Source organism: Ambystoma mexicanum, chromosome 4p (genome assembly GCF_040938575.1).
Source record: "Ambystoma mexicanum isolate Mex_15411 chromosome 4p, UKY_AmexF1_1, whole genome shotgun sequence".
Lineage (NCBI taxonomy): Eukaryota > Metazoa > Chordata > Amphibia > Caudata > Ambystomatidae > Ambystoma > Ambystoma mexicanum.
In genome coordinates this window covers 137,462,413-137,487,643 of record NC_090927.1, presented here as the reverse complement: position 1 = coordinate 137,487,643, position 25,231 = coordinate 137,462,413, and the positions used below count along the sequence as shown (strand labels likewise).

Genomic DNA, 25,231 nt, shown 5'->3' with positions numbered 1-25,231 from the left:
TGGATTGCTCCATCATTTAAGAACCTTCTCAGGCAATGGCGGCTCTACTTCAGGGCAAATGTTGATTTTCAACTCACCCTCATATCCCTACCCCTCAAGAGGCCATGTACCCGGGTGGCACATATTCCAAAGAGGTGGCAGCCACCCTACAATCGGAAATATTCCAATCCACTTTCACTCATCTACTAATGGGAGTCTAGCTAAGATGAGGAATCTGAGGGAGCGCACATTCCATTAGAAGAGAAAATTACTTACTCCTGGTATTGTTCCGATGGATGTTCCTCCCATGGAGGACTCATTGCCCATATGGGTGCATTTATATTATTACTTCTCTTTCAACAACCATACAGGTTATCTATTCCTCAGGATGGCTGAACAGAAAGAGGGACACACTAGGAACTGGAGGCAACAGGTCCCTAAGAGGGGCTTTGCTACAGGGAGACAGATCAAAAACCTTGCTAAGCAATGGACTATCTTTGAAGTTCTATATTTGTGATTTGGTAGGGGTTCTCAAAGAAGGGAAGGATATCTTGTAGCTCCAGTCTTGCAGTCCTCAACAAGCATAAGACATAAATAACACATTTTTCACCACTCAAAAATATATACAGGCTTCAAAAATCTGATCCTTTATTGAAACTGGGACAAAGACTTGCCCAACATTTGTCTTCTGCAGGACAGTTCATCAGAAAAGGTTCCTGTGACCAAACACAGTGTAGGGCATAACATGGAACAGACAAACCACAGGCAAACCTAAACATCAGCTTAAGGTTTGAATCTGAAGACAATCAATCTGAAGTGGTGCCTTACACTGTAATTCCTTCAAATGACAACTTAAGCCTGTAATTTAAAATGAACCACTTGACTTTGTAAGGCTTTGGTTAAGAACTCCATGGTAGAGCCCCCTGTTCTATGAAACACAACAGTAAAAAGTATTAATTTCAGAACAGTGGACAAGGCAACTACAGCTATTTACAAAGAAAATGCCCTTTTAGCAAAGGAGATGGGCATTTCTTTAAAAAAATGTATTAGTGCATTCAATTGTCAGCAGTGAGAACAGATCCACGTCCTTGCATTCATCCGGTTATTGGGGGTAAGCTTCCACAATCATCGCATGTCCCTGAAATGAAAAAGAATGGTTATGGGTGTGTGCTTAAGTAAATCTGAAATTTCTAGCCAAAAATTGCTTTCAATAGCATATCAATTAACCTCTAAAGTGAACAATAACGATATAGAGTTGTCTTTATTTCATTAACAGCAAGTAAAAAAATAATTTAAAAAAAGTATAACAAGGACTGAATCCTTTGGGCAGCATATTAAACCAGAAGCATATTAACATTCATTTGCAGTTTTTGTGGGAGTGTCACCTGTGCCATCTGTAAACTTGTTTGTCATGCCACCCTCACGCCTTTGTCAAGTTACGAGCCAGCCCCCTACTCAATCTTACTACTGGAGCACGATTGTTTCCTCACCTGTTCTTGGAACATTCCCCTCTACCACACCAGGCATGCAAACACAAAAAACACATTACTTACCCATGGTAATGTTCTTTCTAATGGATGTTCCACCCATGGATTCCTCATCCTAGATATATTCATATCCTGCTTTGCGGTCTCAGAATATTTTCCAACAGCAGGATGCACTGTACATCAATGTCCCTCGATGGTTAGCACGCCCACATCGAGACAGGAGGTCGTTGAAATAGCATGCACTGCGCCCGTTGCCGCAGTTCCTAGTCCCCCCCCCCCCCTTTTTGGTCAGCTGTCTTGTGAAATAGATCACACGCATGGGCGTTGAAAGAGAAGTAATACAAGAATTCACCCACAGTCATAGGGGTAGGCTGGGAGGGCGATGAATGCGTGGGAAGAAAATCCACCAGAAAGAACATAACCGGGTTAGTAATTTGTTCTTCTAATGGATTGTGTCCTCCCACAGATTCCTCATCTTAGATAGACTGCCATTTGTAGATGGAGGTTAGAGAAGTGGATCTTTGTACAATTTTGACTAGCATGTAATATTGTGCAGAATCACTCTTCCAAATTGATCATCCTGGCCCAACAATGTGTCTAAGCGGTAATGCTTTGGGAACATAGGGATTGAGGACCAAGTTGTGGCACTGCAAATGTCCTACACTTGTACACCTCTTCGGGGAGGCAACGTGTTTGCCACTCCCCAGGTGGAATGTGCCCTTAGATATTCAGTGACATCTTTTGGATGATCCGACGTGACAGTTTTGTCACAGATTTGCCTACCTTGTGGCCAGTGGAACCAATACATAGTTGGTCATTTCATCTGAAAATTGACATCCTAGAAACGTAGAAGCTAAGAGCCCTTTTGCATCAAGTCTGTGTTAACTCTCTTCATAGTTGGAAGGGTGAGGAGGCGGATACATTGCTGCTAGGGTATCTACTGTGTCAGATGAAATTCAGACACCACCTTGGAAAGGAAGGAGGGACATACCCACAGAACTATCTTCTTCTTGGAGAATATAGTAAAAGATGTTTTGCATGACAAGACTTGAAGGCAAGCAGAACTGATGGCTACTAAAAGGTGATTTTCAAGGATAATAACCTGAGAAAACAAGAATGGAGAGGTTCAAATAGAGCTCCCATTAAAAACGTTAGCACCAGATTCAGATCCCAGGACTGGACTAGAAAAGTGTCGAGTGGGAAAGTATTGGCCAGTCCTTTCAAGAATTGTAGGACAATAGGCACCTTAAAGAAAGAGCCTTGTTCACACGTGCGTTTAAAACAGATAACGCAGATAAAGTATCCCTTAATGGTAGCAATCTCAGTGTATTGCAAGGGAAATTATCTATAGCTTTAGCTCTATACCAACTACAAAACGTGTTCTAATGGCAGTGGTATAGTACTTTTGTTGCGGGTCTTCTAACCAACAGCAACACCCCCATAATATCTTCAGGGAGGACCCAATCCTTGCATCTTAGCCTCTCAGGCATGATGGTTCTGTGTTCCGATTCCTGGATGAAGATGGCCTACCTCTGGCGAGAGTAGATCCACTCCATGGGGAACACGGAATGAAGGGCAGATGGACACGTCTAGACGGTCCAGGTACTAAATCTTCCTGGCCAAATCTGGAGCATGGAGTTTCCGAACCTCAACCTACTGATGATGACATGAGGAATGCCAGGGGCTGGTGGAAATGTATACGAAAGTGGAAATTCCCAGCTCACTACGAACATGTCCCCCACAGCTCCTCTCTGAGGAAATTCCCAGGATCACAACAGGTCACTTCCTGTTGACACTGGCACCAACAGATCCACTTGTTGGTATTCCACAAGGGCGAAGATCTCTAGAAGAACTTCCTGAGCCAACTCCCATTTGTGGGAGAACATGCACTGCCTGTTCTCAGCATATGCCGTTGTATTCTCTTACCCGGTGAACAGCTGACAGGTCACTTTTTTTTAGATCCCAAAGCCAGAGCTGTACTGCCCATCTGCACAATGGTAGTGACACCTACACCACCTCCTTTGTTGAGGTAATGCATGGCCACTGTGTTGCCTGTCATTATCAGGTGATCTAAGAGGTTTATGCATAGTCTTGATTCTGATGGGTACCAAAGTCTGCTCATCAGACCACTTATGTAAGCTCTCCATCCCGTGAGGGAAGCATCAGTGACTACAGTTATCTATGGCAAAAGTTGCAAAAAAGGTTTCCATAGCATCATCTTCTCCTTGCAAGCCCACCACAGGAGATACAGTGCAACCATGCGTGTGACCTGAAGAAAGCCGGTCAATTCTGCCTGATAACGGAGACGATTGGGATTTGAGGGACCTCATTAGGCAGGCTTCTGGCACCAGGAAATTCAGGGTGCCATTAGGCCCAGCAACCTCAGAAAGTTGAATGCCGGAAGGTATTGGGTGTTCTGAAATCTCGTTACCATCTGCAAAATAGGTTTAGCATTCAATTGGGGAGGCAAAGCCTTCCCCAAGGAAGAGTCCAGCACCACTCCAATGAATTTGAGCTTTTAAGAAGGTGTCATCTGGGACTTCTTGAAGTTGAGGGAGAAACCCAGTTTGAAGAGGGAGTGGCCGTGTGCGGTTGAAATGTTCCAGAGCCTGCTCGGGAGATCGAGTTCTGATCAGCCAATCGTATAGGTAGGGAAAGATATGAATCCCTCCCACCCCATAGATTTGCTGCCAGCATTGCTATCAACTTGGTGAAGATCCTCGGGGCGGAGGCGAGGCCGAAAGGGAGTACTCTAAATTGATAGTTAGAACCGTCAATGGCGAACCTCGGGTACTTTATCTTTGGGATGCTTACTTTCATGTGCCTATACATCCCAAGCACAGAGTGACACCACCCAGTCCTGGAACTGAAGGGCCTGGTGGATCTGCAAAAGAGCGACCATATTGAATTGGTCATTCCAGAGGAACTTGTTCGTGCCCCTCAGTTCCATGATGGGTCACAGTCATGTCTTTCTTGGGGACCAGGAAATAGGTGGAGTACTAACCCTGGTATTGCTCTGCTATAGGTGCAGTCTCCACAGCGCCTTTCTCTAACAGGGAAAGAATCTCCTGTAGAAGGAGTGGATCGTGTTCCCAAAGATTGTTTGCTTTGGGACAGTCTGGGGATATCTGCAGAAATGGGAGACCGTATCCTTCAGCCACTGTCTGTAGTGCCCATTCATCTGAAGTAATAAGATCTGCCCCACACAAGCACATCAGCAGTGGTACAATCAGGGACCACTCTGGGGCCGATTTAAGCATACACACAAGACATACTGGCACCAATATGTGAAATGGAACCAGACAGTGTCACTTCCTGAGCCCATACACAGATGGCATGCAGTAGCCCACAAAACACTGCTTTCCTGGGCAAGCACATGATCATAAAAAGGGAATTCCTGACCCGAGAAGGCTGAAAGTAGGCCAAAGAACAAAATGGCCAAAGAAGCAGCAAAAAAACGTATACACGGCCATCTTAATACACTAGTCACTGTTAGTAGCCAAACGTAAATATGCCAACTAAAAATATAGCAAAAATGGTAAGAACTGAACTACTGCACCACCTTGTCTTTAGTGTGAGACAGGCATGGTATCAAGAGATGACAGACAACAGATGTAACAGTTTTCAAAACCTTTATTAAAATATTAGGATGATGTAACTTGCCCTATAGCTATGGTGGGGATTGCCCTGCCCAATTAAACTAAGGAACGTCTCCGTCCAGAAGTCCAAACAAAATTCTGTCTATGTCAAAACCTATGCCTGTCCTCACGTCTAATATCTAAATGTATTGCAGGGTTATTCTATGGGTTTTCTCCCATGTAGACCCTAAGAATCCTCTATTCAGGTGGCATGGGCAACTCTCTTTCGGATCCCAGCCCTAGTGGTGAAGCGTGGGAGGATCACTGTTAGGCAGTGTAGGGGAGGACTGGTCCAGGAGACCCCTCTCGCCTGCGTTTTCTCCCCAGGTGAGGGCTATGGCTCATTGGGCGTTCCCTCGTGCCACCCGGGCCCAGGTGGTGGAGGGCTCACCCGCTGGAGACATTGCCCACACGTATTAATTGCCCATACAAATTTAGCTAGGCCCAGAAACCATTTTTTTGTCTGGTAAAGATGGTGTGAGCTCAGCGCACTGTAGCGCGGCCCCCACCCTCGGAGAGTCTCATCCCTGTTGCTGCAGCACCCTGGCAGATCCGCTGCGAGCACGTTCCCACGAACAAGACGGACATGAGCTAGCGCAATACGCTAACATTGTAACAGTTCACCTCCCGCAGTGTACTATCACTATCAGCATGACCCGGCCAGCAGGCCTGAACAATGAGAAGAACGGTAAAATGGTCATCTGATGGCAGACAGTCTTAATATATATGTATATAGTAATATCAAGACCACTTGCAAAGTATGCTTCTTCCACAAAATCTCTTATATTACAAACGCCTGTAGAATGTATTAAAATGAGAGAGCATGCTTCCATGATATAAGCAATGGCGAGCTCACACCATTACAGGTGGATGCTAATAATAAAGGAATGCTCCAGGGATCTGGTTGTTGCGTGCATCACTGGGCAGCCTACCTCCCATTGTTTTGCGCCATAACTAAGCTAATGCTGCTAGAGTACACGAGAAAGCGAATGCAACTATACTATGAACTCATGTAAAGGATGCGCGAGAATGCACTTATGTGTGTATGTCTAAGCCCCTTATGTGCCACCACCGTCACGTACAGTGGCGGGTCGTTCTCTATGTACTCCACCGACCCAACTACTACCTCATTTACTGCGAATGTATATGCATGCAACTAAAATACTGTAGCTGTTAGAATATAATGTGCAACTATGATGCTCGGACCGGGTATAATCGAGACACATCCAGCAAAGTTTAAATGCATGTTTTGAAGCGATTTTGAATAAGTATTATAGAAAGTGTTCAAATGTTTGTGATGTCTTTACCTACATTCAGCAACACACGAGGGAGATACCTTTGTGAATGCGTACAAGGCCATTTCCCCCTCCCACCCTGCGAAGGCTGCCAAGACATGAGAACAGAGGCCCGCTCTGCGCTATCCCACCTCCCCCGACCGGACTGGAGCCGCTTCAAAGATTTGTAGCCCCACTGCAGCACCCAAGGCCGCGACCAGCCACCTGCATTATTTACAGCACAGCAGTAAACCTTTGTCTAAACTCACGCGCCCCCCCTCGTAAACCCCACAACCCACCGGACCGTCTCAGACTTATGGCCCAGTGCAATCAGGACACCCAACACTTTGACAACACACAGCGGAACATCCATAACTTCTAACAAGACAGAAAGACCTGTACCACCCGTCCCAGGCCCCGAAGCTTAGCCCCTCGACCTATGGCCCCGGTCAACAGGACACGGGTAACCAGGCCTCGATGTATTACCTCCAGACCCCTCACAAGGTGCATTCCTCCTGTGTTGCATTAACCTATAACATAACCTATTGGAAGATTTACTAAAGAGAATAACACTGTAAATGACTGAATGACTGCGGTGTGCATGGCTGAGGGCAAGTAAGTCAGGAAAGGCATTCGTCTCTGCCACAAGCCGCCTTGGCACACCAACACCGCCCGGATGAACTCAAGCCGACCTGCCAGGCCCAGCCCAACCCACGAGGGTGACCAGTGACGTCCTCCAGCCAAGACCAACCACGCCGCAGCAGCACCTATAGTTAGTCGTCGCCACCCAATCCCAATGAACTTGTGCCCCCTATAGTATGTAGGTTTTGATGACGTTTTTTGTAAATATATACGCCTGTCTTTGCGATTGTCAGACAGAGCGCTCTCGGAGATTGCAGAGTTCTTTGCATGCCCAATTCTGATTGATAAACTCCCATTTACGCTCACCCGCACTCTGTCTTGGCCTTATTCCCATTTTGGGAGAGTCCTTCATTGTCTCTCATTGCGGGGAGGATCGTGCTGTTTGGGGACGCTTGCTTTCAGTGGTGACCCCGATAGCGTGATTTTTATTTCTTCCTAACTCCTTATAACCGTCTTCTTTTTGGCACGAGAATCTCCGGTCGAAAAGGGATACGCACGGTGAGCCGGCTCCGGGAGGCTGCCCGCCAACGGCGACCGGTACACTAAGAAGTGCGCACTCAATAGAGAGGGGGTACGGGATCCCGGTTGAAAAATCCCCTTTGAGTACCGCTCGCCGGAGCCGGGGCTGACTGTTGAGCTGACGGCGACACTGCCTGGACGGACCCAGTTTCGGAGACTATCGGTTCAAGACGGGCACGTGAGTACTGAGTGCGAGCGATCTTAAGGGGAGCGGGGAGTGAAGTGTAGGACAGGAAACGAAGAGGGGGTACGCAGATCTACTAAGGATCATCTTAAATTTTCCTTGCTTTTTCTTTGCATATGGCCATTAGGATTAAGAGGTGAATAAGAGATAAAAGTGACGGGAACCTAGCTCCGAAAGGGGGTGGAAGGCGGCGCCGCATAGTGCTATCTTGACTAGTACTGGGAATATATGAAGAAGAGGAGTATAAAATAAAAGTGTTCAGCAAAAGGGGACACAGAGTACATTAGTGACCGCTATTACTTTTTTCCTTTCTTAAGGGTAGGGGGGAGACTAAAGAACTGTGATTAGCACAAACTTAGGGAGACAGTAAGAGAAAAAGAGTCCTATTAGAAGGGGGGGAAAACAGGTTAATATCTATAGATATATGCGCATCTAGATATTCAAATAAGACGAGCAGGGACAGCCGGCTAGGGAGGAAAGGGAGGGCAGCTTGAATGGTGAATGGTGCCAAGAGGTGTGTGCACCTCGTATGTGCTAGAAGAGATTTTGATGTTGTGAATGTGTGAGCGGTTATAAATGCATATAATTAAATGGTCATGATAAGTGTGGTCGGATAAAACTTTTTTCCCTCTTCAGATAACGTCAATATAGTGAAGTGCGTGAGTACCTTTTTGATTTCCAGTCTGACATTGTCAAAACAAAGGATGGGTTGCTCTTGTATGTGCCCCTCAAAGAGAACAGAATAGAGATTGTGTACGGCCAGTTTTGTATTGTGCAGTCAGGGAAGGGAAGAGCCCAAAGGGACCCAACATTGAATGTGAGGTAATATATAAAGAATAATATTGATACTACATTTACATTGTAGTTGCAAACACACTGAGACACACCAGCACTAGGAGGACACAGAGATGGGGGCTGAAACACCCTTATCACATATTTGTAAGAATCTCCCGGGATACGTGGAGCGGATTAAAAAATATCACGACCAATGGGTGACCGAGCTAAAGGGGGAGGGGTTACCTCAGATTTGGCCAGAGGGAGGGTCATTTGATAAGTGTTCTGGATACGGTGGCCACATGTATTTTTCTAAAATACAAAGGAAAGCAGCTGCAAAATAGGAGGGAAATATTAGATCTTTGGAGGTTATTTGAAGAGATACCACCGCCTAAGACACCAGCATTAAATCCTGATCTCCCGTCCACCACAAGACAATCCACTACTAATACAAAGAGATGTCAAAGAAGGGTCAAGTGTAGCGCCACCAGTAGAGGTAATAAGTTTGTACCCGATAATAAAGAAGCCTGTGCCCGCAGAGGGGTACAGTGACCCCACTTACATACCTCCCCCGAAAGATACTACACCCCACCGGCCCACGGCACCTCCGCCATATGAAAGCACGAGGGAGCGAGCCCAGGCAGGCACACAAAGGGTAGATATAGAGAAGCTCACAGATGATTTGGAATCAAGACTGACGATAGCAAAGGATGAGCTCTCGAGGATAAAAGACATGCGAACGAACAGCACTAGATGCAACTAGATCAGGGCGTACGTCCAGAGCGCAAGGTGAGAATAGAAAGCCCGAAGAGGGGTGGAAAAAGGGCGAGATTCTGTTCAGAATTGAGGAAGAACCAACGCGAATAATAGAAGTAGGGCCCAGAGAGGGAGATGTTGTAAGCGAAGAAAGGCTTGGGGGAATTAGAGAGGAATTGCTGTGTGATATAAGTGACGAGTTAGAAGAAAGCGACAGGTTGAGTATGGCGATGGGAGGGGGAAGCGAGCGGGAGGAAGGTACGTGTTCAATGAGAACACTGGACGATGATTGGACGGGGCGATTAAGGAACAGAGTGGGGAAAATGGCATCACTGGGAACGTCAGCAGCCAAAACGGGCCCGGATGGTGTCGACGAAAGGAAAGCTACAGCTCCCGTTGATACACAGGGGAGGAGGGAGGCCCAATTATATCCCATGGGCGCAGATGGATAAAGCCAATTTATTAAAGCTATTGCCCCCGTTGTCAGGGGGGGCAAGTAAGTGGATATATGCCTTTGAGAAACATACTACTGGGGTACCCCTAGCCATAGGAGATGTAAAAAGTCTACTCGTATCAGCAGTAGGCGATCAGGCTGAAAGGGTATGGGTTAAGGCCGGTTTCCCGGGAGTGACGCTAGACTGTGACCGCCATGATGGGGCCTCCTTTAACACAGTGCGTGCTAGGGTGTGGGATGCCTTACGCAACACATTCCCAGATACACCGGACTTACAGTCCGTGATGCAGTGTACAATGAATGACGGGGAGGAGACTATGGATTACATTTTTCGGGTCCAAGAGATGTGGAGAGCAGAAACGGGCACGCCCTGGTATCAATCGACATCTTTATTTTATTTTATTATAAAGAGAGGGCTCCCAAAGGAAGTGCGGAAGGCGCTTGACAAGATAGCAGGTATTGAAGCAAAGGGATGGCCAGAAATTCAAAGCATAATAGTACACCATTGTAAACGAATCAAGGAGAGGGAGAAGGAGGTGGCGCAGAAAAGATTGGCAGACGAGGCGAAGTTAGTACAGTCAAAGCTAGTGAAGGTTGCAGCAGCAGTAGCCGCGCTCCCACACAGTAGAGAGGGAGATGATGAGGAGGAGGGGCTGATAGCACTCCAAGGAAGGGTGGCAACTAATTGGGCGGGAACAGCACAACGGCAGTGGACTGAGCAGGAGCAAGGTGGAAGCCCGCAGTGGCAAGAGTGGACCCCTCGAGGGGGACGAGGTGGGTACAGGGGCCGGAGAGGAGGCGGACAGGGGTACGGGGGAATGGGAGGAAACGGATGGCAGGGTCCCAGGGGCCCCCAGGGGAGTTGCTGGAACTGTGGACGATGGGGACATTACTCCAGGGAGTGCAGAAGTAGACAACACAATGGGTTCCAGGAGGAGGAGACTTATGGCCATCCACACCCAGGGAGCCCATATGGTCTCCCAATGGGACAGCAGCAACTAAGAAACCCCGGCCAGGGTACCACGGGCCAGCAACAGGGACACCAGTATAGGACACAGAACCACCCCCAAAACAATGACAGTATGCAATACACGCCAGGTAACCCTTTCGCGACAACAGCAAACGGGGCCCCCGTGCCAGCACCTTACAGCGGCATGTCACTGGTTTCAGGGAATGTCTTTAGTGAGGGAGGGGCGACGAGATACCCCGCATAGGACAGCCCACAGAGAACACTTGCGTGTCCAGTTCTATCCACCACCTACAATGCAGCAGAGGAACCATTGGTAGGGGCGCAGATAGGAGACAAGCAGTTTATATTCATGGTTGATTCGGGAGCGGAGAAATCATGTATCAGAGAGGGCCGATTCCCGTTATCTAACAGGAAGTTAGAGACGCAGGGGTTCTCTGGGGCTGTAGTTGAAGTTCCTTACACAGAAGCTTTGGATGTAACAGTGGGGGGTAAGACTGTGAAGGCACCCTTATTGTATTACGAACATTCCCCAATTAACTTGCTAGGGAGGGATCTCCTGAGTAAACTCAACATGACCATATCATTTACCGAGAGAGTGTTCTACACCCGGGATATGCCCCTTGCGTGCGATGTTGGTAGTGCAAGCCTACACAACCACGCAGGAAATACGAGGGCTGCCACAAAATGAGGAAATGTTTATCAAAGGGCTGAAGACTCTGGCCCTCATAATTCCCGAGCTAAGAAGCATGGACTGGAGGATTCCGGCGGAGTTCCTCTTCCGCCCCATAGTGTGTCCCAACACAGCACCAGGATCCGTGGTATCATTAGACTTGCACGCTGTACAAGTGTCAGCAAAAAGGATCGCTGTGATTGGAGTGGACGAGGAAGGGTGTGAGTGGCGCACAGTGCTCTGCACAAACGCCAACATCGCCCTACGAGAGGTAACAGATGAGGATCTCTTTTCAGACACGGAAGGGGATGGTGAGATAGTAATGGAGATAGCGATGCCCTGTGACATTTTAATACAAGCAAGGGAGACCCCCGTCCAATTGATGACAGTGGTAGGAGCACCACCGTCATTTTTTGATGACGACATGAGGCTCGTACCAAACAACTTATGGACAACTGGCCCCCATGATGTGGGACTGTTGCATGGAGTACAGCCTGTGGTAATAAAGCTAAAGCAAGGAGCAATTTTACCGCGAGTTAAACAGTATCCTTTGTCTCGTGAAGCTGAAGAAGGGATAAAAGAGACAATAAATGCCCTACTAGCACAAGGGATAATAGTGCCTTCAAACTCCCCATGTAACACTTGTATTTACCCAATCAAAAAAGCAAAAGGGGGGTCTTGGAGGATGATACAGGACTTACGCCCCCTCAATGATGTAATACAGAAGGAGTTCCCTCTAGTCCCTAACCCGGCATCAATACTATGCAGCATCCCGAAAGAGGCATCACATTTCACGGTAGTGGATTTGAAAAACGCATTTTTCTCCATACCCCTGGCTGAAGAGAGTAGATACCTTACCGCCTTCACACTGGGGGGTAAAAGATATGAACATTGCAGATTACCACAGGGTTACTGCGAGAGCCCGAGCATCTTCAATCGCGTATTACATGAAGACCTAGGAAACCTATCAGTTGAGAGCACCATTATTCAGTACGTAGACGATTTACTAGTCTGCGCACAAAACGAAGAGAAATGCAGAACAGATTCCATAACATTACTGACTTTGCTGGCCAACAAGGGGTACAAAGTGGACAAGGGAAAGCTACAATACTGTCTGACAGAGGTCCTGTACCTAGGACAGCTGATTTCAAGAGATGGGAAAAGAATAATACCAGACAGAGTAGAAGCCATAAGATCAGTAAGAGAACCCACAACAGTAAAAGATATGCAGAAATTTTTGGGAATGTGCAATTACTGCCGAGCATGGATATTAGATTATGCGGCATACACCAGGCCCCTATTACAAGCATTAAAGGTGGCCCAACAGGAGAACAGGAAGATGGAATGGACGGAAGAGATGAGTTCCTCTTTCCAAACATTAAAAGATTTGATTTCAAGCGCCCCAGAACTCGCAAACCCTGATTATGGACGCGAGTTTTACCTATTCTCACACTGCAAAGAAACACTGATGACAGCAGTCCTGACACAAAAAACGTCCTTAGGACACAAGCCATTGGCTTACAATAGTGGTACTTTAGATGCCGTGATGCAGGGCCATTTCGCGTGCGAGCAATCACTCGCTGCAGCCGCGTTCGCGATTGAGAAAAGTGCTACCATAGTAATGGGTTGCCCGGTGACATTGTTTGTGGAACATTCACTATTTGCAATATTAGAAAGATCAAAAAGCACACTGACCACACAGCGGGCGACAGCCTACGAGATTATATTGTCCAGCGCCAACATCCATATAGTGAGATGCAAGACAGTGAACCCCGCCACATTCATTACAGAAGCGTGCACGCTCGAAGACATGCAGAACCACGATTGCGCAACCTACACAGGAGAAAGAGGGGAGGAGACAGTGGTATGTGAGAACGCTTTAAGCGAGGGGGCAGTGTACTTTGTGGATGGGTCCGCATCAATTGACGTGGACACGGGAGAAAAACACGTTGGCATGGCAGTAGTGAGGTTAGAAGACGGTGAGTATGAAACACTGGTATAGTACCGCCTCCCATCACATTACTCCGCACAGGCAGCAGAACTGGTTGCGCTCATAGAGGCGCTGCATGCAGCAAAGGGTTGTGCAGTGACAATATACACAGACTCAGCTTACATGACAACGACAGTACATGGAGGCCTAGCAAGATGGGGGCGTAGGGGCTTTAGGCGGGCAGACGTAACACCAGTACAGCATGCTGAATTGTTGAAAGAGTTAATTGAGGCCCTGCAAAACCAAACTGCAGTAGCAATAGTAAAGTGCCAAGCACATACGTCCAACACAGATGTCGTGTCTTTAGGGAACGCGGCAGCGGACGCTGCCGCCAAGGAGGCTTCCTATTTTCAGAAAAATGACACAGGTGAGTACATGCTTAAAAACAGGAGAAACGAAGAGCCCCCAGAAGGATATAATATGATGCCCATACCACAAATAATAGAATTACAAGAAGGAGCCAGTGCAGAGGAAAAATTAATGTGGACAAAACGAGGGTGCAGCAAGTCAGGAACAGACCTGCTGTGGCGGCAAAATAACTCGGGGAAGGTGGTAATGCCAATCCAGCTACTAGAGATTGCATTTCAACAGCTACACTTCCCTGCACATAACACCAAACAGCACATCGCAGCAGAAATACAGGAAGAATGGTTCGTGCCCTGTCTCCAGGAGCATGTGTCTCAATTGGCAATGGAATGTACAACATGCCAAATATACAATTCAGGAATGACATTACGCACTCTCCGGGGAACAATTCCTAAACCCATTGGCCCATTCAAGGAACTACATATAGATTACGCAGACATGGGGGAAAGGTGTAATGGCGCACGGTACATGATTGTGGTTGTGTGCCCATTTTCAAGGTGGGTGGAAGCAGGACCCTGCGCACGACCCGATGCCAAGAGCGCCGCCAAGTTCCTAGTAAGGGAAGTATTCCCGCGCTGGGGAATTTGTGACGTGATCCGCTCAGACAATGGCACTCATTTTGTGAATGAGCTTTTTAAGGAAGTGACTACATTACTGGGAATAAAACAAATTATGCTCGATTTATCATCCTCAAAGTAATGGCGTAGTGGAAAAGATGAACGGACTGTTGAAGGGCAGGTTATCAAAACTATGCTTCTCATTAAAGAAGAATTGGATTTACTGCCTACCCCTTGCGCTATTTGAATTAAGAAACCAGCCAAGCAAAGACCACCATTTGTCCCCGCACGAGATCGTGACTGGGAGACGGATGAACACAACACATTCACCACTGCGTGAACACTCAGACGCTCACAGAAGCGCCGCGATATTGGGAGATGAGTTCACAGATTATTTAAAGAAATTGACAAGGGCAGCGCGCGTAATAGCAAAGCAACTGTCCCCACCCTTCACTAGAGAAGAGGGAAATGTAACAGGCCCTGTCACAGAGCCAGGGCAACAGCTACAGCTAATGCCAGGCAAATGGATTTATGTCAGAAGCTTTGTGCGTCGGTGGAATGCACCACGATTCCATGGCCCATACGAAGTAATATTTTGCACGCCCACGGCAGTAAAGGTCAAAGGGTTGAGGTACTGGGTGCACTTGACCGATGTACGGAAGGCATATAGCAACGTACAAGAGGAGGTAGATGAGGAGGCACAGACAACAGCAAACGCTGCAACTGAGCAGAATGACTGAATATGAACTTATGTGTTGGTACTGAATTTGAAGAAATGCACAACTGATAAAGATGCAAAAAAAAAAAAAAAAAAAGGAATTTTTTTTACCTTTCATCTTGTTGAGTGTGTATATATATATATATATTAAATGGAATGCCAAGTTATGAGCTTGTATACACCCTTGTCTGTGAATACCCCTCCCCGTATCCCCACCCGCTTCCATTCCCGTCACATGTATATTGGCACTGACAGTGCTAGCAAAATGTTTACATGTATGCACTCAATGCACTTTTATATCTTAAACAGGAGCTTCCATGGCATCTAACGGGCAGCCTGCAACGGATAGATTTACTAGAATTAGAGAGTGGTTAACTGAGAAATGCATATATTCGTATGAATGTGGACTATCTGCGTGCATTATATTGTTTTTTACATTAATGTTTGGTCTAGTTACATACTGGTTCATAGCGTTCATCTCTATCGAGATGAACGAGGGGGGAGGGAACAACACAACTACTGGGACCAATACAACTGCAAGTGTTAATGCCACTACAAGGGAAGGTGATTTTTTGGTATGGGACGGAACTAAACTTGTGTGGGGCTACTATACTACGCCATCCAATGTTGTCATCTCACAAGATGGAGGGCCAAAGGGTAAAAGGCAAAATAACACACTGTCCCCACCTGAGATGTCTAATTACAATGCTCACAGCTTAAACGACCGAAACCCCTCTGCTATATCCTGGTTGTATAATACCCCCACCAGCCAACCTGCCCCCATGCCCATAGACAATCAAAGAATGAAAGCAACACATGAAATATTATATGATGACTGGGTGAAGGGGGGCGGGAATGAGACAGGGGGGTCTGTCTTGCCCTTCATTCAGGAAGTTGGGAAGCGCCAAAGGAACAAGAATAACAGACGAAAGAGGGAAGCAGGGAGGGGGAAGTATGATGAGTACTATGGGCTAGGTCTAGATAAAATGGAAGACCCACGACACCCCCACCAAACAAATAAGTGGTATGCAGATATGAGTGCCACAGCTAAACAAACAACAAACGAGAGCTGTTATGTCTGCTCCCTTATTCCTCACGCATCAGGTACACCCAAAGTACTGTTACCCAAAGAGTTGCCAATTATAGACGCCCAATGTCTCCTTCATCTTACGTTATGCAGAATTAAGAACACCTTCCAGGCACATGAAGTGACTTTTCAAATGCTACAGAACGAGAAAACGTGCTACCCAAAACCATCAGGGGTTGTATGTCTGAAAGAACCGTTTTTTGTAATTGGAGGGACACTTTTTTCTGACAACAAGTGGAAGGACGAAGAAGTAATGTGTAAAGCTGAAGCACTGAGGGGTGTGGCACCGGTGAAGTTGCAATGGATAGAAGAAACGTGCACACCCGTATGGAAGGAACACATATCAAAACTAACCTGGGTTACGCCCATCGAAAAGCCTTTCAAGCTGCAGAGTGAAATAGACTATGAACTATGTTTCGAAGGAGAGGGGAGAACGTCCATGGGGACGAACAAGAAGTGCAACAAAACCCTCACCATCCCAGATCTAAGAAAAGGGACTGCGGCCCTTATGGACACGTACTGGGTATGTGGCAACCAGGCATACCTACACCTCCCCCCGTCGTGGAGTGGCAGCTGCTCAATGGCCACTCTGCACTCAGCTCTAATGGTGATACGAGAAAGCCACATCGATGGAAGCAAAAGGACACAGGAACGCACACAACAGAGTGTGGCCCAACCAACTGCAGAATCACAAATGTATGTCCTGTCTTCTGGAAACAAGGGAGAGGTGCTAACCCGTCACAGACGAGCATCAAATTACATCTCACAGGCATCATCAAAACTATTGGCTCAGATCCCAGACAAATATCGACTATTCAGCTCAGCAGAAACATTTTTTGCCTCACTCGTATCAAGTGTCCAAGCAAGGGCAAACGCAAAATGGCTCCAGATAACCCGTTGGGAATTGATTCAGCTGGCAAACGACACTGAAGAAGGATTTAACATAATAAAGGTCGAACTACAAGCTTTGCGACTGATGACCATGCAAAACAGGTATGTCCTGGACCTGTTGACGGCGATGGACGGCGGTGTTTGCCGAAAAATAGGAAGTGCCTGCTGCACTTTCTTACCTTCTGAAGACGCAGAGAACGGCTCCCTGTCCCATGTGATCGAAGCAGTCCACAACCTAGGAGAAAAAATGAAGATGGAGGGCGGAGCAGAAGATAGTACATGGTTTGATAACCTCTTCTCTTGGGTCCCCATATGGCTTGGAACAACTGAAATTTTTGATGCCAGCTGTGGTGTTCCTCCTTTTGATTTTCTGCCTGTGCCAGGTGGGTCTTCGAGTCTGTGCTAACGCAGTACCAAATGGTGCAATGATGATGGTGACAATGGGCAACTCACACGGTACAATAAAAGCAATGCAAGAAGCACAAATACAAACAGGGATAGATAACACACCCAGGTACCAATTGGTGCCCATGTACCACGACAAGGATATTGTAGATAAGCTGTGGCACACCACCATCAAAGAGCCCCGCATACTAGAATGGTACGAGGAAGTTTGGGTAGATTTGGAGGGAGATGGTGGGTGTATATATCTCACGTGTACTCCAGATGAATACGCCAGGAGAGGTGAGAGCTTAAGGGGGGTGTGCAGAGCATGGATGCCTATCAAAGGAACTCCTGCATGGGATGAGGCGGTTATGGACGAAGCAGAATGTAGGAGGATAGAAGAGCTAAAGAATTTGTTACTTAAGTAACGAAAGGGGGAAATGTAGGGGAGGACTGGTCCAGGAGACCCCTCTCGCCTGCGTTTTCTCCCCAGGTGAGGGCTATGGCTCATTGGGCGTTCCCTCGTGCCACCCGGGCCCAGGTGGTGGAGGGCTCACCCGCTGGAGACATTGCCCACACGTATTAATTGCCCATACAAATTTAGCTAGGCCCAGAAACCATTTTTTTGTCTGGTAAAGATGGTGTGAGCTCAGCGCACTGTAGCGCGGCCCCCACCCTCGGAGAGTCTCATCCCTGTTGCCGCAGCACCCTGGCAGATCCGCTGCGAGCACGTTCCCACGAACAAGACGGACATGAGCTAGCGCAATACGCTAACATTGTAACAGTTCACCTCCCGCAGTGTACTATCACTATCAGCATGACCCGGCCAGCAGGCCTGAACAATGAGAAGAACGGTAAAATGGTCATCTGATGGCAGACAGTCTTAATATATATGTATATAGTAATATCAAGACCACTTGCAAAGTATGCTTCTTCCACAAAATCTCTTATATTACAAACGCCTGTAGAATGTATTAAAATGAGAGAGCATGCTTCCATGATATAAGCAATGGCGAGCTCACACCATTACAGGTGGATGCTAATAATAAAGGAACGCTCCAGGGATGTGGTTGTTGCGTGTATCACTGGGCAGCCTACCTCCCATTGTTTTGCGCCATAACTAAGCTAATGCTGCTAGAGTACACGAGAAAGCGAATGCAACTATACTATGAACTCATGTAAAGGATGCGCGAGAATGCACTTATGTGTGTATGTCTAAGCCCCTTATGTGCCACCACCGTCACGTACAGTGGCGGGTCGTTCTCCATGTACTCCACCGACCCAACTACTACCTCATTTACTGCGAATGTATATGCATGCAACTAAAATACTGTAGCTGTTAGAATATAATGTGCAACTATGATGCTCGGACCGGGTATAATCGAGACACATCCAGCAAAGTTTAAATGCATGTTTTGAAGCGATTTTGAATAAGTATTATAGAAAGTGTTCAAATGTTTGTGATGTCTTTACCTACATTCAGCAACACACGAGGGAGATACCTTTGTGAATGCGTACAAGGCCATTTCCCCCTCCCACCCTGCGAAGGCTGCCAAGACATGAGAACAGAGGCCCGCTCTGCGCTATCCCACCTCCCCCGACCGGACTGGAGCCGCTTCAAAGATTTGTAGCCCCACTGCAGCACCCAAGGCCGCGACCAGCCACCTGCATTATTTACAGCACAGCAGTAAACCTTTGTCTAAACTCACGCGCCCCCCCTCGTAAACCCCACAACCCACCGGACCGTCTCAGACTTATGGCCCAGTGCAATCAGGACACCCAACACTTTGACAACACACAGCGGAACATCCATAACAACTTCTAACAAGACAGAAAGACCTGTACCACCCGTCCCAGGCCCCGAAGCTTAGCCCCTCGACCTATGGCCCCGGTCAACAGGACACGGGTAACCAGGCCTCGATGTATTACCTCCAGACCCCTCACAAGGTGCATTCCTCCTGTGTTGCATTAACCTATAACATAACCTATTGGAAGATTTACTAAAGAGAATAACACTGTAAATGACTGAATGACTGCGGTGTGCATGGCTGAGGGCAAGTAAGTCAGGAAAGGCATTCGTCTCTGCCACAAGCCGCCTTGGCACACCAACACCGCCCGGATGAACTCAAGCCGACCTGCCAGGCCCAGCCCAACCCACGAGGGTGACCAGTGACGTCCTCCAGCCAAGACCAACCACGCCGCAGCAGCACCTATAGCTAGTCGTCGCCACCCAATCCCAATGAACTTGTGCCCCCTATAGTATGTAGGTTTTGATGACGTTTTTTGTAAATATATACGCCTGTCTTTGCGATTGTCAGACAGAGCGCTCTCGGAGATTGCAGAGTTCTTTGCATGCCCAATTCTGATTGATAAACTCCCATTTACGCTCACCCGCACTCTGTCTTGGCCTTATTCCCATTTTGGGAGAGTCCTTCATTGTCTCTCATTGCGGGGAGGATCGTGCTGTTTGGGGACGCTTGCTTTCAGCAGTTAACCAGGAAACTCCGCGGCTGGTTTCTTCCCTGGCAGTGCAACGACCTCCAGCTTTCCTCCACGTCGAGATCTTCCCCTGGACGAAGCACAGACTTGCACCCGCTGCCAGGAACAACTGCCCCTGCTGGAGCTTTCTCACCATTTCAGGTACTGTGTCCCGCCTGGTCTCCCTTGCAACAGACTGTCCAAGGTGTCCCGTAAATCCTTGACTCTCTATCCTGGGGTGACCTCGGACCTGTTAACTAACTTTTCTGAACTGATCCAACTCCTTTTTGAACTATCTGCAAAGACTTTTAAAGTGTACTTCAACTATGTGATCTTGGGCACATCCCGCCTTGCTCTCTCCAAGAGTGGGCCTGGCCTATGAACTTTTTGCTCTACAGTAGACCCTGCCTTTTCTAACTTGCTGTGGTTCTTTAAAAGTGTTGGTATTGTGCGTTTTCCTATTTCTGCCTTTTCTCTCCCTTTTAAAATCATTATTGGAGTGCCATCTATGGTTAGGCGCTCACCTCTGTTTTGCTAAATAAGTGGTGTACTAACCTAGACTTGTCAAATAATTAGGGAGGTGTATATATTTCTAGTGACTGTGTTTGAACTTGCTTGACATATTAGTGCCAGTGTATTTTTAAAAGTGTGTTTTTAAATAATTACATACTTTTATACCAAAGCTCTGGTCAGTGTTTGCTTGTACTACTGTATTTTGAGCCTTATTGTGGATACTCTATATACTGCCTAACTCTTCTTGAGAGAAGTCTGGCTGCTCAGCCACAGATAACAGGTAAATCTGGGTGGTACAGACTGCTACCAATTGGGTTTACTGCTAACATCTGTAGTCTTAAACTTTTTTCAGTGGTCCCTAAGGGAATTGCACAAGTTTCTGCTGGGTAGGGGAGTCCGGAGTTTGTGATCATGGAAATACCCCAGGTGAGAAGTGGTATCCCAACAGGATAATAGGCAAGGAGAAAGTAGTCCCTGAAGCCGTTATGTGATATGCAGGTCCCATTGTCCCTGATCCAAGAGAGGCGGGAATACCGTGCTAGAATCAAAGCAGCCAGGGTCAGAGGAAACAATATGACTTTAAACCTAACACTTATTTATCTCACCACCTTCCAACCAAAGGGGAGGCCTTCAAGATCAGTACCTTTATGGCAGGGGACCAGGAGTAGGAAACAACTTAAGTGCCTTTCCTCCGTCATGCATCCTATAATTATTCCAAACAAATATTTTCAATCTCACCCCAACTCTCCCTCCCCATTTCCAACAACTACTGAGACGAGGAGGCAACTAAGATCAGTAAAGATTACCCATAAGAATAACATGGGGGAAAGTAAGTGAAACCTACCATAGAAATAACCCAACTTGTCCCACTAATAGAGTAAGGCAGGGTCAGGCATTCAATAGTAACCATTCACACCAGACTCTACTTGACTGGTCTTTTCACTATAAAAGGTGCGGTCTGACAAGTAGGAGAGCAAGGTGCAGAGCAAGTCAGGAGGAGAGACGAGATGCCAGAGTTGGCCAGGACTAGAGGCCAGAGACCGGGACACCGAGACGCAGAGGAACGGCTGTGAGAAAGGGCACGTGCGTGGCGAAGGAGCCGTGTCCCCAGAGAGCCAAGAAGGGTCTGTGCATGGGAACCAAGAGGCGTGCTAATGCCCATGAATGTCAGTGCACGTTCCCCATGGCCGGGGAGACAGCGCATGAGTGTCCGAGGGGCAGGTGGCGAAACCCTGAACTCGGAACGAAGAGCCGCTGTTAGGCGGCAGCGCAGAAGTCAGCCCGGTGATTCGGGATGCATTTGCAGAGCTTGGTTGTGAAGAGTGCAATACATATACAGTAACAGCGTAAGCGCCACATGCGCGTGTGCATGTGTGTTTAACAATGAAACAATATGAATGAACGAGGCCCGAAGCCTGTGGAAAAGGTGCAAGAGGCAGGAAAGGACAGTATAAAAAGGGGGGCCAGGGACCCGAAAATAAGGAAACTAGTGCAAGAGTGCACAAAAGCATGAAAGAAGTGTGCAAGAGGCACAGCCAAGATAAAGAATAAAAGATAGTGCACGAAAAAGGGGAAGGAATCCCAAAAAGGGGTGCTGGAAGCAACTGAAGCGAAAAAAAGTGCAAAAAGGAAGTGAAAGTAAAGAATCAAGAGAGGGGCAAATGGTCAGAGTGGTCAGGCTGAAGAAAAAGCAAAGAGCCGAGCATTCTCGAAAGCCTCTGACACATAAGAGGATGATATGCAGGAAAAATTGTTCATAAGAATAAGGCTCATCCTGACCAACAGACTGTTTTGTATTCTGAACGTTGGAAGAGGCCTGAGCTTGGGGAAGGGAACCCTGATAGGCCTATTAAGAACAGTAGACCGTGTTTTATATTGAAAGCTGAAAGTGAACAAGTTAAAGCTTGGCGAAGGGAACCCGAAAGGAACGCAAGGACATTGAAGGTGTGAATTCAATATAAGGGTCCTGTGGAGAAGGTCATGCGAATAGCCCTGGTGAGAGAAGCCATCTTTGTGACATTGAATATATTGTACTTGTTGAGAAGATCACCTGAGCGGACCGGAGAATGCCGCAGGTCAGACATTCTAAGGTCACTGCGGAGGGGGAATAAACGTGCAGTAGTCTGCAAACTGCGACAGCGCTACAAACAATAGAAGGGAATTTTGAAAGAGGTGGAATCCGAAGACCAAGGCAGAGTGGGACTGAGAGGGGACACACCCCAGTCAGCAGAGTGAGGGAAGGGGATTATGCAGTACTGCACATGGAGGGGTATTGGTGGACCCCGATTCTAAGAGAGTGGGGTGGTGGCCTCAGCCCTATGAAAGATTCCAGGCGCAGTGAAACACAGGAATAAGGAACAAGGCACACCTCGGCAGCCTGGAAAACAATTGGGACAAGGATATCCCCCTGTTACATTTATAGATGTCTAGGAACAAGCTTAAGGAACCCAAGGAGGGGACCCCTACTCCTATATTGACAATGAAACAGCAAGATGGGGCGTTACAGAAGGAAGGGGAGATGGTGCTGGGTGAAGGACAGACTCCCCAGGAGCAGGAGTGTTTGGGAGGGTCGACAATTTGGACAACTGGGCAAGCAGTAAACAAAGAAATGTTTCAACAATGCTTCAAAGAGTTCAGCTATCAGATTACAGAAACTCTACAGTCACAGCTGAGTCCGATTAGAACAAAGCTAGCACAATCCTTGCAAGAGGTGAAAGGGGACATCATTGAAGTAGGGGAGAGATTTGATAACACGGAAGATGTCATTCAAGAGCTGGCTGAGAACACACTTAAGATGGATGCATTAACTGACCAACTTGCAATGGCTACACAAAACCTAGATATGCAGACTGAAGATCTCGAAAATCGCTCAAGGAGATACAATATTAGTGTAAAAGGGCTGCCTGAAGAAGTGGAGGACTGAGACTTAAAAGACACAAAGCAACAGGTGTTTGCCGATCTGCTGGAGCTGGAGGGAGAAGTACCCCTGGATCGTATTCATTGGGTGGTGCCCTAGAAAAGCAGAACCAGGTGGCAGATCTTGCGATGTAACAGCTCTCCAATGATATGGACAAAAAAAAAGGAGCCAATTCTACAGAAGGATAGAAAGGCATGTCCCATGAAAGTAAATGGTGTTGAAATACAATTATTTCAAGATTTAGCACAATCCACATTGGTGAAGAGGAGAACGATGGGGCCGGTGGTTAAGGCTTTGTTGCAGGCTCAAGTTCAGTACAGATGGACGTTTCCATTTGGATTGTTTTTATGGGAGGGATGCCAGCACTGCAGTACCTCCTATGAACAAAGACTTTGGATCATGAAAATTTAGGAGGAAGGAGGTGTGCAACAAGACTCAAGGTCGCCACGAGAGACTGTAAAGATCAAACAATGGGAACGGAGGAGAGTAAGAGCCATCGTTGAAGAAGGCGGCCTAGAGTGTCCCCGGCAAACAACGGACAGATCTACTCACGCGTGAGTGCAAATAGGTACATTATGACCCAGGTCCTGAGGGAGGAGGTGTGACCTGGAATTGTGGAGAAGTGGTGCAGAGGACTTAACCCCCATGGCTGCCAACTTCTGACACAATGTTAGGGGTTTAAATTACCCGGTTAAAAGATGTACGGTAGAAGAGTTCTTAAGGCGGGGAAAATCGGACATTGTGACCCTGCAAGAGACCCACATACGTAAGAAGGATAGCCACAAATTAAGGATCATGGGGTACCCACATATTGTGCAATCCAAAAACAGGGAAAAGACAGAAAGACGCGAGGGGTCCTATGCGCTCCTAATAAAGGGCAAGAGGGATTTCTCTGAGTGGCGCTGGCCAAACTTTAAAATTTTGTGGTGGGTCTAATCATAATAACGGGGGATTTCAATTTAGCATGGGATCTGTTGATAGACAGGAGTGTGACAGTAAATTCAACTCAGAGGGGCTCCATGCAATAACTACACGCATGTATGACTCGATTAGACATGGTAGATTCCTGGAAAGAAACTCCGAGGGGAACCAAAGGGTAAACGTTCTATTCACATGCCCATCAGTCATTGTCACGGATCGATTATATATGGGCGTCAGCTACTTTGTTGGGGCCAGTACAAAACATGGACTTGGGGTCCATTAGTCTATCAGATCATGCTCCCATATCAATAGATATACAGCAGGAACTAGGACGGTCCAGGATCTGGTGCTGGAAATTTCCAAAACATCTATTAGGGTACCCGCTCATAAGCAAGGAGTTGCGGGGTAAAATCGGGGAGTTTTTTTAAAATGAATAGCACTCCAGGAATCCAGGAGCAGACGGTGTGGGATGCCTTTATAAAGCAACCATGAGGGGTGAGCTTATTGCAAAGAACGTTGTACGAGAGAAGTAACTCGCCTCAATGCAATGTGCACTAGAATCGCAGCTGAAGGGGTGATGAGCAGAATGGAAACAGAGAGGGGGTGACCCTAAGGTGGGAATATAGGCACATTAAGGGACAGCTGGAACTATTGCAGACGAGGCACGATGAGAAGTCCTTATTATTCCTAAAATAGCAGTACTAAATATTAAGGCAAACAAGGCGGATCATATGTTGGCACGGCAAGTGAGGAAGGAGGAAGCAAGGGCCATCCTCCGTATTAGACCAGGACCGGGAACCTTCAGCTCTTTGTCGGAAGATATGATACAGGTATTCATGTAGTACTACTCTGCACTATATACTACCGATTCCCCCGATGTAGAATCTCAGGTGGCTCATTTGAAGCAGTGCCAGCTAACTAGGATTGACCTAGGGGAAAGGGAGGGGTTAGAAGGGGAAATGACTGCAGAGGAAGTACGAGCAGCTATCATGGCTTTACCAATGAACAAGGTCCACGGAACGGATGGTTTTAAGGAGTTGTTTTATAAAACGTATAAAGATA

At 47.2% G+C, this 25,231-nt stretch overlaps 1 protein-coding gene across 2 annotated transcripts in view; it reads right to left on the bottom strand.

Moving 5' to 3' along the window:
- Positions 1-610: 610 nt before the first annotated feature.
- HADHB (hydroxyacyl-CoA dehydrogenase trifunctional multienzyme complex subunit beta) overlaps positions 611-25,231 on the bottom strand; it is a 679,110-nt gene continuing 654,489 nt past the window's right edge. For both annotated transcript variants that reach the window (XM_069605580.1, XM_069605579.1), the window contains exon 16: positions 611-1,117. In XM_069605580.1, the coding sequence (XP_069461681.1) occupies positions 1,082-1,117 (36 nt within the window). In that variant the 3' untranslated portion in view covers positions 611-1,081. The remainder of the gene's footprint in view (positions 1,118-25,231) is intronic.